Source organism: Raphanus sativus, unplaced genomic scaffold (genome assembly GCF_000801105.2).
Source record: "Raphanus sativus cultivar WK10039 unplaced genomic scaffold, ASM80110v3 Scaffold0432, whole genome shotgun sequence".
NCBI classification, from domain to species: domain Eukaryota; kingdom Viridiplantae; phylum Streptophyta; class Magnoliopsida; order Brassicales; family Brassicaceae; genus Raphanus; species Raphanus sativus.
Window position 1 is genome coordinate 22,469 of NW_026615751.1, and position 17,756 is coordinate 40,224.

Below are 17,756 nucleotides of genomic sequence, written 5' to 3' on the forward strand. Positions count from 1 at the left end.
AATCAAATAAGTAGGTGGCGTTGGGAGAATACATGACAGCACGATGATTCAGAGGCTCACGTTCAAGTGTTGCGCGTGTGAATGAGAGATTCGGTCCCCGAAATTTTGGGAGCAAGAAATATACTCATTTTTGTTGATTAATTATCTACGTTAGTTATCACAAAGTTAGTACTAATGAATATAAAGTCAAACGAATCAGGGATCCAAAGATTTTAAGTTGCGAGTAATCAAATATCTTAAGCATCGGGTGATACGACAGACACACAAGATCACTGTTATGGTAGAAGAAAAGAAACCATTTTCTGAAACGTAGTAAAAGAAGATCAAACATGATATGTTATCTTACACTTGGTAATTAATTATTCATTAGTACGAGGAAGATTTGATTCCACTTTCCTAAACTCGTATCTTTTCTCAACGAGTTTATAAGAATTTCTTTTTAACTCTTCGTAAATGCCAATTTACTCCAAAGGGCCCCCAGTAATTGGAACCTTAAAACTTGGAGTTGAGTACAGTAATATTTAATTTTAATGTAATGTCATTAAAAATGAACTTTAGTTTTCTTAAAAGGTTTAAATTTCCATCTTTTTATTTAAAACTACGAAGTCTTCTTAAACTTACTCAAGCTTTTCTCTCTTTTAATATAAACGATGCAAAATATAAAGCGTCAATTTATCTGCAGTTTTTAATCAATTTTCCACTAAATAAAAGAAGGTCGGTCGAATAATCATTATAATATGTAGTATATGTGTCTATCACATTTCACAAACAAACAAATGTGAGCTATGTGTATCAATTGACATTTGCTTCTGCAAGCTGTAATTTGCTTTTATATATTTACAAGTCACAACCATATAAATTCCCCTTCTTTTACGGCCGGTCTATCAAATACACTATCCATTTCTTCCTCAGTAATCCAAAAATATTTAAACTAAACCAGTTTTAAATGTCTTAGTATGCATGCCTATCACCAAGAATCATTATTGAGTAATTGACTGATATTACGGCATGTTAGATCGCGAGACATTCCGACGGCGTAAAGAATGCCCGCGTCAAAAAGTAACGGACAGCTCAGAGCTTGATGCTCTGTTTTTGTCTTCTTCAGCGACATAGATTTTCGGGGGTTCGGCGCCGGAGCCTCCTTTAGGAGAATATTCGAAGTGGGGATATCTTGAGATGCAAGCTTACCTGTTCCAGTAGTCTTCAACTGACATTGTAGAGATTACTGGGAAGCTGTGTAGTGTTGGGTTTAGGGCTTAGGGAACTTGAAACTAGTTCGATTTGGTTTGGGGATTTGTGGTTTAAATGTATCTTTGGGATTTGTACATTGTTGTTAATGTGTTTATCTTTGTTGAAGCCATTGTCTCTCACGTTAGTTAACAGTCTGTTATTTTGTTTTAGGAAACACAAATTGAAGAAAGCATAAGTCTCATCGTGTAACATTTTGAATATGTGAGTTTCTCATGTTCATCCTTTAGCTCGAAAATTACAAATAATGGGCTGAAAGGAAAAAGATATACATGGGCCCCACAAAAGAAAAAAAAGTGGGCTTGTACCGGAATTTTTTGCGCTCTATCTATGAAGTGTAAGGAACCGGAATTTTTTTTCTGGTTTGAGACATTTGGTTCATGTTGGTCTTGTACACAATGCACACTGTAAATCGTTTTTTTTAAAGATGTATACCGTGTGGAAAACACAACATCCATGCCTTCAGTTTTTAAAGATTTCAAACCAACGGTGACAAATACGATCAATGATGACATTACTCGGGATATCTCAAATGACGAAATACATGCAGCGATATGTCATATAGGAGCTGACAAAGCCCCCGGACCTGATGGATTAACGGCACGTTTTTATCAAGAATGTTGGGATATAGTAGGCGAAGCAATCTGTGTGGAAGTAAAATATTTTTTTGCTACTGGAACATTATCTAAAGGGCTTAATCATACAAATATTTGTATGATTCCCAAGATTAAGTGTCCTAAAACACTATCTGATTTTCGTCCAATAGCTTTGTGTAATGTTCTATACAAAATAATAAGCAAAATTTTAGTACATCGACTAAAATCATCGCTTGATAAAATTGTTTCGGATTCACAAGCAGCTTTTATCCCAGGCCGCTTAATCAACGACAATGTGTTGATTGCTCATGAGCTTATGCATTCTTTGAAATCAAGGAAACGGGTTTCACAAACATACATGGCGGTCAAGACGGATATTACGAAAGCTTATGATAGAGTTGATTGGAATTTTCTGGAATGTACCCTGCGAGCTTTTGGTTTCGCGGAAAAATGGATAACATGGGTGATGGCGCTGGTAACTACTGTCGAGTATTCAGTCCTTATCAATGGAATTCCTCAAGGACATATTATCCCACAACGTGGCTTACGGCAAGGAGATCCCTTGTCTCCGTATTTATATATTCTCTGCGCTGATATATTGAGTCATCTTATTGATGTTCAAGTAAGGCGTAAGAAAATCAACGGTATTAAAATTGGTAATGGAGCTCCATCTATTACTCATTTATTTTTTGCAGATGATTCACTTTTCTTTTGCATTGCTAATCAAAAAAATTGCAAAGCATTAAAAGAAGTTTTTGAAATCTATGAGAGATGCTCGGGCCAAAAAATTAATCAAGATAAATCAGTAATCACATTTGGTTCAAAGGTCCTTGGTTCTAAACAAGATTCCTTGAAAGCGATTCTCGGGATTCACAATCATGGTGGTGGCGGGAAGTATTTAGGTCTCCCGGAACAATTTGGACGCAAAAAGAGAGAAATGTTTCAGTCAACAGTACAACGAGTTAAACAAAGAACATCGCACTGGAGTACTAAATTTCTTTCCCCGGCTGGCAAAGAAGTGTTAATTAAATCAGTTGGAATTGCGACTCCTATATACACTATGTCTCATTTTAAACTTCCTATCGCTATAACGCAAGAGATAGATGCTACTCTAATGAGATTCTGGTGGGGTCAAAATGGAAATAGGGGTCTGCCATGGGTGGCTTGGAAGAAATTACAGTATACAAAGAAGGACGGTGGACTTGGATTTAAAGATTTACCAAAATTTAATGACGCATTACTTGCAAAACAAGCTTGGCGAATCCATTCCAAACCGGACTGTTTATTTTCAAGACTTTATAAAGCTCGATATCTCAAGGACAAAACATTGTTAGAAGGAAGACAATGCCGACGACAATCATATGGTTGGATCTCTTTGCTATCTGGCATTGAGATATTGAAAAAGGGATGTAGTTATATAGTGGGCAATGGCAACAATATACGTGTCTTCAAAGACAACTGGTTATCGGCAGCTTCCCCTCGACCAGCTTCTACGACAACGCCCACCGATTTAATGGTACGGGATTTGATTAAAACGACTCCTTACAAACATTGGAATCATACTGCTCTACAAACCTATCTACGGGAAGAAGATCAATATCTTGTAACACAGATCTTTTTAAGTCAGACAGAAAAAGATGATAAACTGATTTGGGGTTCTACACGAGATGGAAACTATACGGTTGCGTCTGGTTATAGAGTTGCTCGACAATCACTGGAATTTTTAGCAACTGCTCCTGCGGCTCCATACGGCAATCCTATACTAAAACATAAAATATGGAAGTTAAATATTATGCCTAAGCTTAAACATTTCCTGTGGCGTATTCTCTCAAAGGCTATAGGAACAGCCACAAGACTAAATTCACGAGGAATGCAATTAGATCCTATATGCCAGAGATGTGGTCTGGCAGAAGAGACAATAGATCATTGTTTCTTTACTTGCCCTGACTCGATTAGTGTTTGGAGAATTTCAAACCTGCCATTTACAGCTCCATTATGTTCTAATGATTCTTTAGACAGCAAGATTCAGTTCATTATGCATCTTCAAAGGCTTGACTCCCTTTCTCCCTATCAAAAATGGTTACCTTTCTGGTTACTTTGGCGTATATGGAAAAAAAGGAACTGTCTTCTTTTTAGGAAACAATCTCTCTCAGTGCAAGTCACCAAACAAAATGCTTCTGCTGATGTTAGAGAATGGATATCTCATTTACATATACCAACTGCTACAAGTACCAGTTTCAATGCAGATATTACTTCTTCAACTATTTCAATCTGGAAACGACCAGCTCAAAGTTTTTTAAAGTGTAATTATGATGCAGCCTATGATTCGGTTTCGAACCAAGTACGTGGTGCTTGGATTATAAGAGATTGCTATGGTCATCCTTATATGTGGGGCTCTGCTAATTTGGGTACAACACATTCTAGTTTAGTTGCTGAAACGAAGGCTCTACTTGTCGCAATGCAGAACGTTTGGATCGGAGGATATCGCAATATGATTTTTGAAGGTGACTCTGAAATTTTGGTTAATACCATAAATACACAACTATCCGTTCCAGCTATCCAAAATCTTCTAGAAGAAATCACAGCTTTGGCAAACAAGCTCTCATCAACATCTTTTTTATTTGTTAAACGTGCTGGAAATAAAGCAGCTCATGTTCTTGTTCAACATGGACCTAAAAATTCTATTTTTAGTAATTGTAAAGTTTACCCACCAAAGTGGCTAACTTCAACTTTGTATTCAGATATTATGTATTCTTAATAAAGTAATATTTAGCCGAAAAAAAAAAATCGTTTTTTTTATCTTTTTAACTTTTTTAATTTTTTTAATTAACGAGGCCGAAGTTGGTTTAGTCAAAGCAAATGGGAAAATGGTTGAGCTGTAACTTGTAAGTTGGAACTAAAAGACCTACAACTACTATTAGTTGGAGACTAGCTGCAAAAACAATTTAAAAAAACCAAGTACATGTGAATTTAACGTTCTTGAAATTTACATCTCTCACAATATTATTAAAAAATTGCGTTTGCGCAACAAGCACCTTGACACACAAAAAGGAAGACTTCGCCGGAAAGCCTTTCTATTTGGTCATGCAAAACATGTTTTCAAGTGAGCCTCTCTCCACCATTTCGCATCCACTCAAAAATCAAACCCACAAATCCACAATTGTGTTTTATATATCACATAGGTATAGAAAAAAAATACTATTCTCTCTGTTTCATAATTCATAAAGTTTTGACTCATTACACAAAGATTAAAAAAATTTCTTTTTTTCTAAAAAATAATTTTAAAAATATAATTTAAAATTTATTCAACTAATTACAGAAACAACTGTAATGTCTAATTAATCATGAAACAGAGAAAGTATCATAGTTTTCAGCAAAGTTAAAAAACATTAAAAAAATCAAAATATTTATCTATTTTGAAACAACATAATCTATTACGAAACAGAGAAAGTATCGCACTAAAAATATCATAAGGATAATGATACATACAAAACACGTTGACAAAAAAAACATTGATAACGAACACTTGTGAACCACTTTTTCAAATGCATAGGGTATTTTGTAATTTCTTATTTTGAAAGCCATCCATAATATGTGAGGTTAATTAAGCAATCAAAAAGGTAGTTGGAAAGTTGGCTTTTGTGGAAGCCAAGAGCATCTAAGGTGAAACTAATTTTTCTCTTTATAATTTATACTAAAATAGAGTAATTATATTAAAGAGTAATTTTTTTACTTAATGGTGTTATTTTATACTTTATAATTAAATTATTCTATTATAGAGAAAAATGTGAAATGATGTTATCTTCTTAAGCCATCTCCAATAGTTCTTTATTTCTTCCTCTATGATTTACATTGAAATAGAGTAACTCTAAAATAATTTTTACTCTAATGATATAACTCTTATAAAATCAAAATAGAGGAATATCATTTTTTATTCTAAAAATAGAGTAAAAAATCACAATCTTCTATATTTTACTCTATAATAGAGTTACTATATTATAGATTTAAAACCATAAAAGCAAAAGTTACTTTATTTGTATAAATTATAGAAGAAAAATAGTATATCACTGGAGATGCTATTACTCTATTTTTATAGTAAAAATGTAGTATCCTTTTATATGTTTCTCTATAGAATAACTCTATTATAAGATAACACCATTTAAGAAAAAAAAAAGTTATTCTATAATAAGACTACTCTATTTTAGTGTAAATTATAGAAGAAAATAATACTTCAGTGAAGATACTCTAATAGTATGACTTACACGACATTATTTGCCGGCTCCACTTAATTTTACCGAAGTTTTCCATTTCTCTTGCTAATATAGTGTCATAAACCATTTTTTACAACGAAGTACTATTCTATTACTCAAATCTTTAAAAGTTATTAAGAATTATATAATATACATATATCCAACACCCATACACATAGTATCTAATTTGTAATCTTTTATAATTTTTATTATGTTATTTTCCAGATTATTATTTTACTATTCTAAAAAAATCAATATAAAAGTTTGTATTAAAATCAATTTTTATTAATAATGGTAAATTGTAAACTTCAAAATTTAGTTATACTTATTTAAATACTGTTGTTTAAAATTATGAAAATAACTAACTGTTGGAAAACAATGTATTTAAATCAGCTTTTAATATGCTTGTGAAGATGTCAAAAAAAAATGCTTGTGAAACAAAAATGTATCTTTTACAAACAAATGAAGTGCTAGCTAATTTTAACCATGTATTAGTGGTCGGATGGTCATAGTGTTCTAGTGTTGTTAAGCAAGCCAAGTTCGCATCTATCTATATTTAGATATTCCTAACTAGTGACCACCGATGATTTAACATTCCTTCACCTGGAGCGGTTTACCGTTTTTGTATACTACATATACAGAATACCATATTTTTAGCATAACATATACAAATACATTCAATATTTCCCAACAAGAGTGTTGGCTGATATAGACACAAATTTCTACTAAAAGAATAAAATAAAATAGACGCATAACAATAAGTGATAAGGATGTTGGGAGTCTGGAATAGTTGAGAAAGTGGCTAAGAGGTAAAACCTCCTTCAGCCTGAGCGTTTACCTGCATCACAATTCTTAACCGAACCAACACGACACAACACATTAACCCCTAAAGCCAAACGACGTAAATGCCCTCACTTCTCTCACCAATATAAACAACGCGAGCGCACGTAATGGATGGACACGAGCGCAATCTATATTCATTCTTAGTTTTTTTTTGGACAAAATTCATTCTTAGTTTATATAAGAAAGATAAAAGGCATGAGCGATTCAAGAACAGCATCTTCTGACATGACCGCTTGGTGTTCTGCTGTTGTGTTGTTGTCTTTGATACTTTTGTTATCAGTTCGTGAGAACAACGCTTCTGATTCGGTTAGAGGGTCTCAATTCTCAGAGAAACCTTGCGAAGAGATTTATGTCGTTGGAGAAGGAGAAACGCTTCACACCATCGGCGATAAATGCGGCGACCCTTTTATAGTTGAGAGAAACCCGCATATCCATGACCCGGATGACGTCTTCCCAGGTCTTGTTCTCAGGATCGCGCCCTTTTACTTCTCCAGGAAAGTGAAACATATATAAAAAAAAGTTAGTTGTCTCTTTTAGTTTTATATGAAACATACTTTCAACAGTATGTGTTTGTATATACTAAATGAATTACAAAACAAATGCAGAGATTTGAAAGAAACAGAGCAAAAAGAGAGTACACCGTGAATTTGATTATTCATGTTTTAAAGACAAATATAACCATCTGGAAAAAAAATAGTTGTAAATGATGTTAGCCATAGTTTCTGGGCTTTGGATTGAAAAAATCAATTTTAAAAGTCGCTGATCAATGATGCAGTAACAAAACGCCAAATTATAAAAAGGTCAACGACTTTGTAAAAGGGGCTCTGCTATTATGAAATTTAAACTTTAACTTCGGCTTTGTTATTCTTGCAGAAGCAGAATTCTCGTATTCAAAGAATAGTTATACTGATTATCTGTTGAACTAACTGTGCTACACAAAATATAATTGGTTAACATATGAGAAGCATATTTTTTTTTGGCAGAACCCCATTATCTAGTTTAATCTTCGTTTTTGTAACATCAAATCAATAAGTGAAAAACAACTCCATATTTTCTAAGCACATATTTTCTAAGCACATGTCAAAATCTATTTATTATTATTTATGGTTTAGATACTGCTGTTGATGATATACCTTCACCATTGGTGTTTGCATTAAGACTATTAAATAGCAAAAAAAAATATTTTGCATCAAATACGAACTGCCTAAGTTAGGCTATTTCTTTTCCATTTTTTTGACCAGGAACTAATAAGTATTAACGACATTCTTACACTATATATGTCGTCATCTCCGAATAATAGCTTCTAATGTCAACAGAAAACTTTTGCAAATAACAACATTGTTAATGGTTCATGTCGACATTGTCTCTTCAACATTACACAAATTCCCATCTTTAGGGCCTAATATCTCTAATCTATCAAACAAGATTTTTATACCTCAGATAAACCTCTGTAAACAAAAATATGTTTATAAATAAGCAGCGTGAGTTATTCACTGTTACAAACCCAAAAAGGAAGAGAAAAAAGGTCAAAAACCCTAACGTGTACATCAAGTGCCAAAGATGTGTTGCTTCTCAAAACCCCTGCTTGTAGCTTTCGTTTTCTTGTTGGTTACTCTACCTCTTCTTGTCTCAGCTACGGAGGTAATAAACGAATGTGGTGGCTCTAGCGGAAGAGCCTCCGCTGCGGAGAAGGAAACGGTTCTGAAATACAAGATCGGAGCCTTCTTCTCCATCTTAGTCGCAGGAGTATTCGGAGTATGTTTACCTATCTTCGGTCTCAAGTCAGAGAGCAACTTCTTCATGTTTGTTAAGGCATTTGCCGCAGGAGTAATCTTAGCCACTGGTTTCGTCCACATCCTTCCAGATGCCACCGAGAGTCTCAAGAGTCCGTGCATAGGAGAAGAACCACCGTGGGGGAATTTTCCTATGACGGGACTAGTCGCCATGGCTGGAGCGATCTTGACCATGTTGATTGAGTCTTTTGCTTCAGGATGTTTGAACAGATCTCGGTTGGAGAAGGAGGCTAAGACCTTGCCGGTGAGCACCGATGGAGGTATGGAGGTTGGCTCTGCTCATACTCATGCCTCACAAGGACATTCTCATGGCTCTTTTCTTGTTCCCCAAGATGATCTGAGGAAAAGAATCGTAACACAGGTAAATAAAATCAGTAAAATCGAGTTTTAGACAAACACACTTGCTAAGGCAATTAAGTAGTACTAATAACATGCTGCTTTGTTTTTGGGCTTCTTTCAAAACCAACCTACAAATTCAATTCAACCCCAAAACCAACCTCTTTTTTTTTGTCATTACTATTCACCATGGAAAATTCCAAACTATCCTTATGCTTTTAAATTATTTACAAAATTGCCATTATTATTTAATTATTTAATAATTTCGAAAATAATAAAAAACCTATAACACCCTAAACATTTCTTCTTATTTACAACAATGCCATTATCATCAATTTTTCAACCACCATTGACAACCATTTTTGAGCTCATTAAACCTCAAAAATTCAATATTAAACCACTTTTTTGTGATTCTAAACAAAAAAACTCTTATTTCCTCTTATTTCCTCTCATTTCCTCTCCATTTCAATCTAAAAAACTCCCATAACTTTCATTTTCATAACCATAATTTCATATTTTCGAGTGTACACTGTTGTGAGTAGGCAAAGTTGGATCCTTTTATTCATATTTGGAGCTTGGATGGTGGAAAAGAGTGGAAACAAGCTTTACATCGGAAAAAGATTACTGTTTTCATGGTTTTCGTCATTTTTTCAGATCTGTGTCGCGACAGTAGACTGTTTTGTATGTCTACGGGAAGATGTAGACTTAAATTGCGGTCTACAAGTCAACGCACAGGTTAGTTTTGCAATTGACCAAAATGCTAAAAACCTATAAAATAGACTTTCTTGGAAGTCTACGATTTTTCCTTTGATAACAAAAAAAAATAGTATGTAAACTTACCAAGAAGTCTACGTAAAGAGGTTAATTTTTGCATTTGACCGAACTTTTGACTTTTCAAAGTAGACTTCCGAATCAGTCTACAAACTGTAGACTGCTAGTAAAGTCTACAGAAGGTCAGTCTTGCATTTGATCCAAACTTTGACTCCGTTGATTAAGTTAGTTTTGTATTTGACTAAATTTTTTAAAAGTTTACCAGGATGGAAAAAATGTGTAGATTTCTTATTCAGTCTACTGAACTCAGAAAAAAAAAGTAGATTGCATATGAAGTCTACTATTTTATTTTGGTCAAATGCAAAAGTAACCCATCGGATTATCGCGTATACTTCATATAACATCTACACAGTTGTAGACGTTTGTGTCAGTCTAATTTTAGAAAGTCAACTTGGTCAATTGCAAAAACTAACATGTTCAGAAAAATAAAAAAAATGTAGACGGTTCATGAAGTCTACTTTTCAACTGTAGACTATTTCTGAAGTCTACTTTTCAAAGTCAAATTTGGGATGAGTTCTGGTCAATTGCAAAAACAAACCTTTTCAAAATGTAGACTGAAAACTAAGTCTACTTGTGTAATATCACAACGTTTTTTTTAAATACAGATAGTAACCCGTGAATTTTGCAATTGCAAAAACTAACTCAAACTGTAGACCTATATGATAGTCTATGTTTTTGTTGGCAGTAACGAAAGTCTACTCTTGAAAATCTATAAAAAGTGAATTTGTGTATTATTCATAATGTATTTTCAAGATTTTTTGTTTCAAATTGTGTATTAGTTAATACTAATTGTTCTTAACTATTTTTAAAAGATAAAATTTTATAATTAGGAAACTATCGAATTTTTGGTTTGAGTATGTAGTTAGATAACATGTGTAGACATCTCTGGAAGTCTACGTTTATAATTTTATCAAACATAAAATTATTGGTCGCTAATTTCGTAAATGTATTATTTTTGCAGGTAATTTTTAATTTGCCTGTTGTGTATGGAGAATGGGTGGTGAAAGGCTCTTTGTGGGAGTTTGTGGTTGATAAATGGAAAAAAAGGAGAATGTTCTTTGTGCATGATGGTTGTACATATGGTGAACTTCTTGAAATGGCACAAGAAGATTATGATCTGGACAAGAAAACCGAGAAGGTGGAGCTGACATATTCCTTACCAGACGTACTTTTAGAGAAAATGGATCCGGATACTACTCCTATGCATGTCACGAGTGATAGACAAGTACGGAACTCTATCGAGTTATGTAAGACCCAAATTGTATGCCTTTGTGCATCAAGCCAGTGTCAACTAGAAGTTGGAGGTGACGACGAGCTATGACTTGTATTGTTGCTTTGGATGTTGTCTTATGTGTTGAACTTATGTTTGATTTGTGGGTCTTTAGTCAGTGTTGAACTTATGAGTTGTATTGTTGCTTTGGATGATGTCTTATGTGATGAATGTTGAGTTTGTAGGTCTTTTGACATGTTTATTGCATGGCTGATTTCGGCCGAGCAGACTTACGTTTTAATCTTCTTTTAACGTAGACTTCTTGGTTAGTCTACTGTATTTTTGTTGAATTTGTGATGAATATTTCGAAAATAAGAGTAATACTGATAATATCTGATACAAAAGAAGCTGCATGATAGTCTAGCAGCAGACTTAAGTATTAGTCTTCTTTTACAGAAGACTTTCACAGAAGTCTGCTGCATGCAAATTACATAGTCTGTTACAGCCACAAGTCTGGTACAAAAGCCTACTACATCAGTTTTAATTGTTTGGATGATTAGAGTATCTTATGTAAAAAATTGACAGCTAACAAAAATTAATAATATCATACAAGTGAAACACAACTAAAAAATGAATACAATATTTATAAATTATGCATCAAACAATTATTTACAAATGAATATTTTGTTATGAAAAATTATTACAAATCATTTTATTAAATATTTGTTTTTAGTGTGTTTGATTTTTCATAATCTTGATGCTTCAAATAAAATCTTGGAAAAAGTACCTGCAAAATAAGATAAAATTATGAGAAAACATAAGAATAAATATAAATAATAATTTAGTAGACTTTTTATTAAGTCTACTTAAAGTTTATGGTTTAGTAGACTTTAGTTGAAGTCTACACTAGCGGAAAATTTTTAGATCTATTAGTGTACATTTAGAAATTCTTTTTTGTTCTTTAAGTATGAAAAATATATACATTAAAATATGAAATGAGTTTAAATCTAAAAAACTTTAGAAAATATATTTTAAAAGAAAAAATAGTAATAAATTAAAGACATAGTTTTAATATGTAATTTTATTTAAATATAAGTATAAAAACATATTTAAAATCTATAGATGTAAATCTTACATTTTTGGGAGGAGGAGATAACAACCATGGAAAAAAATATCTGCAAAATTAGATAAAATTATTTAAAGAACATAGGAAAAATTATTCATATTTTTGTAGACTTTCAATGAAGTCTACTTAAAATCTTGTGGTTTAATATGAAATCTACTAGCCTTAGCTTATAAGCAAACTTCATTAGAAGTCTACACTATCTGATATTTTTCAGATCTGGAAAATATGTGTACATTTTTAAATGTAAATCTAGTTTTAAATCTGGAAATACTTCAAAATAGAATTTATAAGATAAAATAGTAGCAAATTAAATCCACAGAGATTGATCTATAATTTTATTTGAATATAACATATAAATACACATTTAAAATCTATAGATCTAAAACTTATATTTATAGAGGAGAATATGAAAATCATGAATGATAATACCTACAAAAAAGACAATATTGTGAGAAATAAATAACATAAAATTACACATTTAAAATCTATAGATCTAACACTTACATTTTTAGAGGAAAAGATGAAAACCATATATAATAATACCTACAAAAAAGATAATATTGTGAGAAATAAATAACATAAAAGTACATATTTAAAATCTACAGATCTAAAACTTACATTTGTAAAGGAGATGATGAAAACCATGAATCATAATACCTAATATAACAAGATAATATTATGAGAAAGATATGAGAGAAATGAGAGAATTTTAGAGAGAAGGGAGAGAGTTTTAGAGAGAAGTGAGATATGCAGCCATTTTGGAGAGAGGTTGTGTAAATTTCATTTATATAGGGAGACAAAAATGAAACTAGGTTAAAATTTACGACACTGTAGACTTCTTTTGAAGTCTACTAAAATTAAAATTCTTAGAGTATATTTTATTGTAACTTAGTAGACCTTTTAGAAAGTTTACTATGATAATTTCATTATTTATTTTTTCTTTATTTTTGATAATTTTTATATATGATTTATTAATTTTTTTTCTTTATTTTTAATAGTTATAGTATATGATTTTACATTTTTATTCTTAAAGAACTCACTTAATTTTAAAATAATGATATTTTGTAAAAAAATTTAAAAATGCAAACTGTTCTAAGAAACCCTAAACCACAAAATTCAAACCCTAAATGTTAAGGCTTGGTTTAAATTGAATTAGGTTATAATTTACTTGGTTAAATCCGGTTAGGTTAAATTTGATGAGAATAGACCTTAAAAGACAGTTTACACTCACCAAAGTAGACTGATTTGTAAATCTACGAAACCCTAAACCACAAAACTCAAACCCTAAATGTTTATTTGATAATCAAAAGAGTCTCAATTTTATTGTATCAAATATCAAATTACAAAATATAAACTACTTAGTAATTATATATTAATTTAAACAAAAAAAAATCAATCTAAATCTAACCCTGAAGATCTAACCATTAAAGATATAACATGTTATGTGACATTTTGTTACTAAATCATAAACATTGTCTCACATGGTTACCAAATCAATATATATTCTTTTTAGTTGTTCACTTATATACAAATTTAGTTTATAAACTTTATATTAGCCTTTAAATTGATGATTAATTAATAATTTCACAAAAAAATAATTTTATATATTTTTAAACGTAATTAACTAGATCAAATTAAAATGTAGACTACAAATTAAGTCAACAGTGTAGACTGTGTACGACGTCTACAGATATGTAGACTACGTTTGTTATGTGTAGACTTACGAAGGACAGAACAGTAAAATAACTTTATGTTTTTTTGTTTGGTCACAAGGGCTAAATAGTAGTTTTAACACCCATTTAGGTTGGGTTTGCAATTGATTGAATATAGGGTCTACTTTTAGGGTTGCAATCAATATTTGAGTTGGTTTTAGCAATTTTCCCTTTGTTTTTCTTATGGTGTTATTAGATATTGGAGTTGGGGATTGTGGTTCACTCAGTGATAATAGGGATATCTCTGGGAGTATCTCCGAGTGTAAGCACAATAAAGCCTCTCTTGGCAGCAATCACTTTCCATCAGCTCTTTGAAGGGTTTGGTCTTGGTGGTTGCATCTCTGAGGTAATTTTTAAATCTCTTTCTCTTAATTTCTCTTGTATTTATGATTTTACCAACTAATTATAATTAGGTGATTCTCCCGTGCTCATGCACGGGAATAAATACTTATAAAATAATCAAATCATAATAATTGTAAAATATTTACATATGTTTTTTATAACTTTCAAGTAACTTTATAACTTATATTTATGATGAATAAAGGGAATTGTATATATCATTATATAGATATATCTATACATTTGTTCATAACTTTTAAGTTATTTTAATTTATATCATGGAAATAATATTAAGTATCACTATGTTCTCATCTTAATTAGATATGCGATTCTATTTATAGTAATTTGGATTAATTCATGTATGGTATCGTTAAGTTTCATATTTGGTTTGAAAGTAAACAACACTTTTTAATTAAGTTAAAATTAGATTAATTTCATTTAGTTTGGTTCATTTTATTAGATTTGTAAATATATTTATACAAGTTCTTATAATTTAATATATGTTTTCTGAGAAAAGAAATATAAAGCTAGAATAGCATTAATAATTACTTCTAATATTTTAAAATATTAATATATGTTATTTTGGAGAAAATTATATAAAATAAATTAATGTGCTAAGAGATTGAGAATTGAATAAGCAAACCAATTCAGAAATATTCCAAAACTTCATTGATTAATTTCAAATTCGTAAGGTAGTTACACCCAGAAATTCAAAAGATTGTATCTATCCGTGTGTTTTCATCTTAATTAGATATCTTATTTCAAACATAATATTTTGGACAGTTCAAGTGTTCATTGTTTGGTATGTTTTGCATCTATTATTTCAAATTGGACAACTATTTTTTTACTTTAATAATATTAAAATTGGATTACTATTCTTAGCTTAATTTAGTTCAGTTCATCCTTTTATATTTGTAATATATTTTATAAATCTTATAAAATTTGGTAAGTTTATTTTTAAAAAGATAAAAACACACATACAATATTGTAGTTGCATTCATGAACATATTTTATAATATTTGAAAATTCATGTACATATATGAATATTTATAAAAAAAAAACTAAATCATAATAATTGGTAAATCATCACTTGTTTAGAATTGTGAATACATTTTATAATTTAATCAATGAAAGTTAGGTAAAAAAATAATTTTAATTTATAATTTTTCTTAATGATATTAGATGATCACTTTACGTTGTTTGAAATTAATTTTCTTAAAATCAATTAATCAAAAATATAATCATTATAAAAATATGTTTTCTTAAAAATTATCTTAACTATTTTTAATTATATATATACACCTATATATTTTGAAAATTATTAGATATTCACTTTTTATTTATGTTTTTAGCGCAAATATAAAGTAGGAAAAAATAAATTCGTTTTTTGTATATACAAAATCTATATAATTTATAGATATTTCCTTTTTACTATATATATGGGTTTATAAAATAAATAAACTATAATAAAAAGATAATTCAAGCTTTATTAATAAAAAGGAAACTAAACAATTTTTAGTAATGATAATTAGGTATGACTAAAATTAATTCATTAAGGGTATTCACGTATTGAGAATCAACGTGAGCGTGACACATATGAAACTGACTTCTCAAATAATATTATAGAGATTAAATAAGCAAACTAAAACACTGTGTTTTCTGTGCAGGCAAAATTTGGAGTTAAGAAAATTTGGATTATGGCGTTGTTCTTTGTATTAGAGAATGATGAGAGTAGATGATTGGAAGAAATGTATATTGACTCTCATAAGAATAATAGTTAGGACTACATACATATTTATACTAGTGATATTTCTTAATCTATGTAGATACAAATATGTGTAATATCTTATATAATAAATATACAATATTTGCTAATAATATCTATGATACTCTATATCCTTCTATATGCCCCCTCAATCTCAAGGTGGTAATGAAGTGGTAGTGAAATGGCAAGCTTGAGATTGACTTGTGGTAATTTGATTTGAGTACTTGGATCAAAGGCGGAAGATGGCTGTGCTAGTGGTGAGGAGATGGATGGACGGTGATGATAACGACGTGCCTTCTTTGGTGGTTGTGATCTTATTGACAAGCCCAAACGCTTTAGAAACGTTGATGGTTGGAATGCAACACAGACCCATAATCTCATTTTTATGACATGCTAAGTTGCATGAGAAGAAACACCTTGGCTTGGGAACAAATTTTTTTTTTTTATGTTTTTTTTTAATACTTAAGAAATATTGAACCAAAAAAACGCTTTTTTGTTTTTTTTTTTTAAAGGAAAAAAAAATAGATTCAGAGGTCTCTGGAGACTTAAATAATAAGAAACTCCATGGCTTTAAGAAAAGGAAAAAAACAAAACAAGAAGCATTAAGCTTTGATTTTGGAAGTGAAGCCATGATGGCTTAAGAATTATAAAGATAAAAGAGAGCCATGAATATAAAGAAGCACTAGGCTTGGATTCAGAGGTCTATGATAGACTTGAATAACAAAAAGCTCAATGGCTTAGATTCAGACGTTCACATGAACATGAATGGTCGAAGCATATAGCTTAACAGAAAATATATAATAGAAGCTCAATGGCTTGAAATAAAAAAATAAAAATAAAGAAGCTATATAGCTTGAAGAAAATAAAAGAAAAACAGAAACGGAGCAGATCGTTAGATCATTGTAGCTCTGATACCATATTAGAGAATGATGAGAGTAGATGATTGGAAGAAATGTATATTGACTCTCATAAGAATAATAGTTAGGACTACATACATATTTATACTAGTGATATTTCTTAATCTATGTAGATACAAATATGTGTAATATCTTATATAATAAATATACAATATTTGCTAATAATATCTATGATACTCTATATCCTTCTATACTTTGCACTCACGGCACCAGCAGGGATCGGAATTGGCATTGGAGTAGCTGAGATTTACAATGAGAATAGCCCGATGGCACTAAAAGTGTCCGGTTTTTTTTAACGCTGCAGCTGCTGGAATCTTGATTTACATGGCTCTTGTTGATTTGGTAGCTCCAGTATTCATGAACCACAAAGCTCAAAGTAGTATGAAAATACAATTGGCTTGTAGTTTTTCTCTGGTTCTTGGGGCTGGTTTGATGTCCCTTTTAGCTGTATGGGCTTGAAGAAATTTTGTTTTTTTGTTTGTTGAGGTTTTTTGTTTTAGTTTTTGGGCTTTGCAAATGTTTTTTCGTTACTTGAGACTTTTTAGACAAAAATCAAATATCATTTTGACTTAGATTTGGATACAATGATATATCAGTCAATTTCGTTTCAAGATGTTATCAGCTCTTGACTACTTATTATGAGAAAATGGAATGTAAATCGAAACCTCAGCGTCTCGTGACGTAGTATGCAAGGGAACATACGAGCAGCAACTACAGAGGAGACAGACATAGCAAATCGCTCCCACAACCTGCAAAGCAAAAGAAGAAAGAATGACATATGGATGATTTT

The 17,756-nt window shown here is 31.0% G+C and overlaps 1 protein-coding gene and 1 pseudogene across 1 annotated transcript; both read left to right on the top strand.

Annotated features, from left to right (window-relative positions):
• Positions 1-7,038: 7,038 nt before the first annotated feature.
• On the top strand, positions 7,039-7,812 carry LOC108863501 (uncharacterized). The gene has a single exon (XM_018637948.2). The coding sequence runs from the start codon at positions 7,133-7,135 to the stop codon at positions 7,448-7,450; it is 318 nt and encodes a 105-aa protein (XP_018493450.1). The 5' UTR covers positions 7,039-7,132; the 3' UTR covers positions 7,451-7,812.
• A 370-nt stretch (positions 7,813-8,182) lies between these two features.
• Positions 8,183-17,425, top strand: LOC108858767 (probable zinc transporter 12; annotated as a pseudogene).
• The last annotated feature ends 331 nt before the right edge of the window (positions 17,426-17,756 follow it).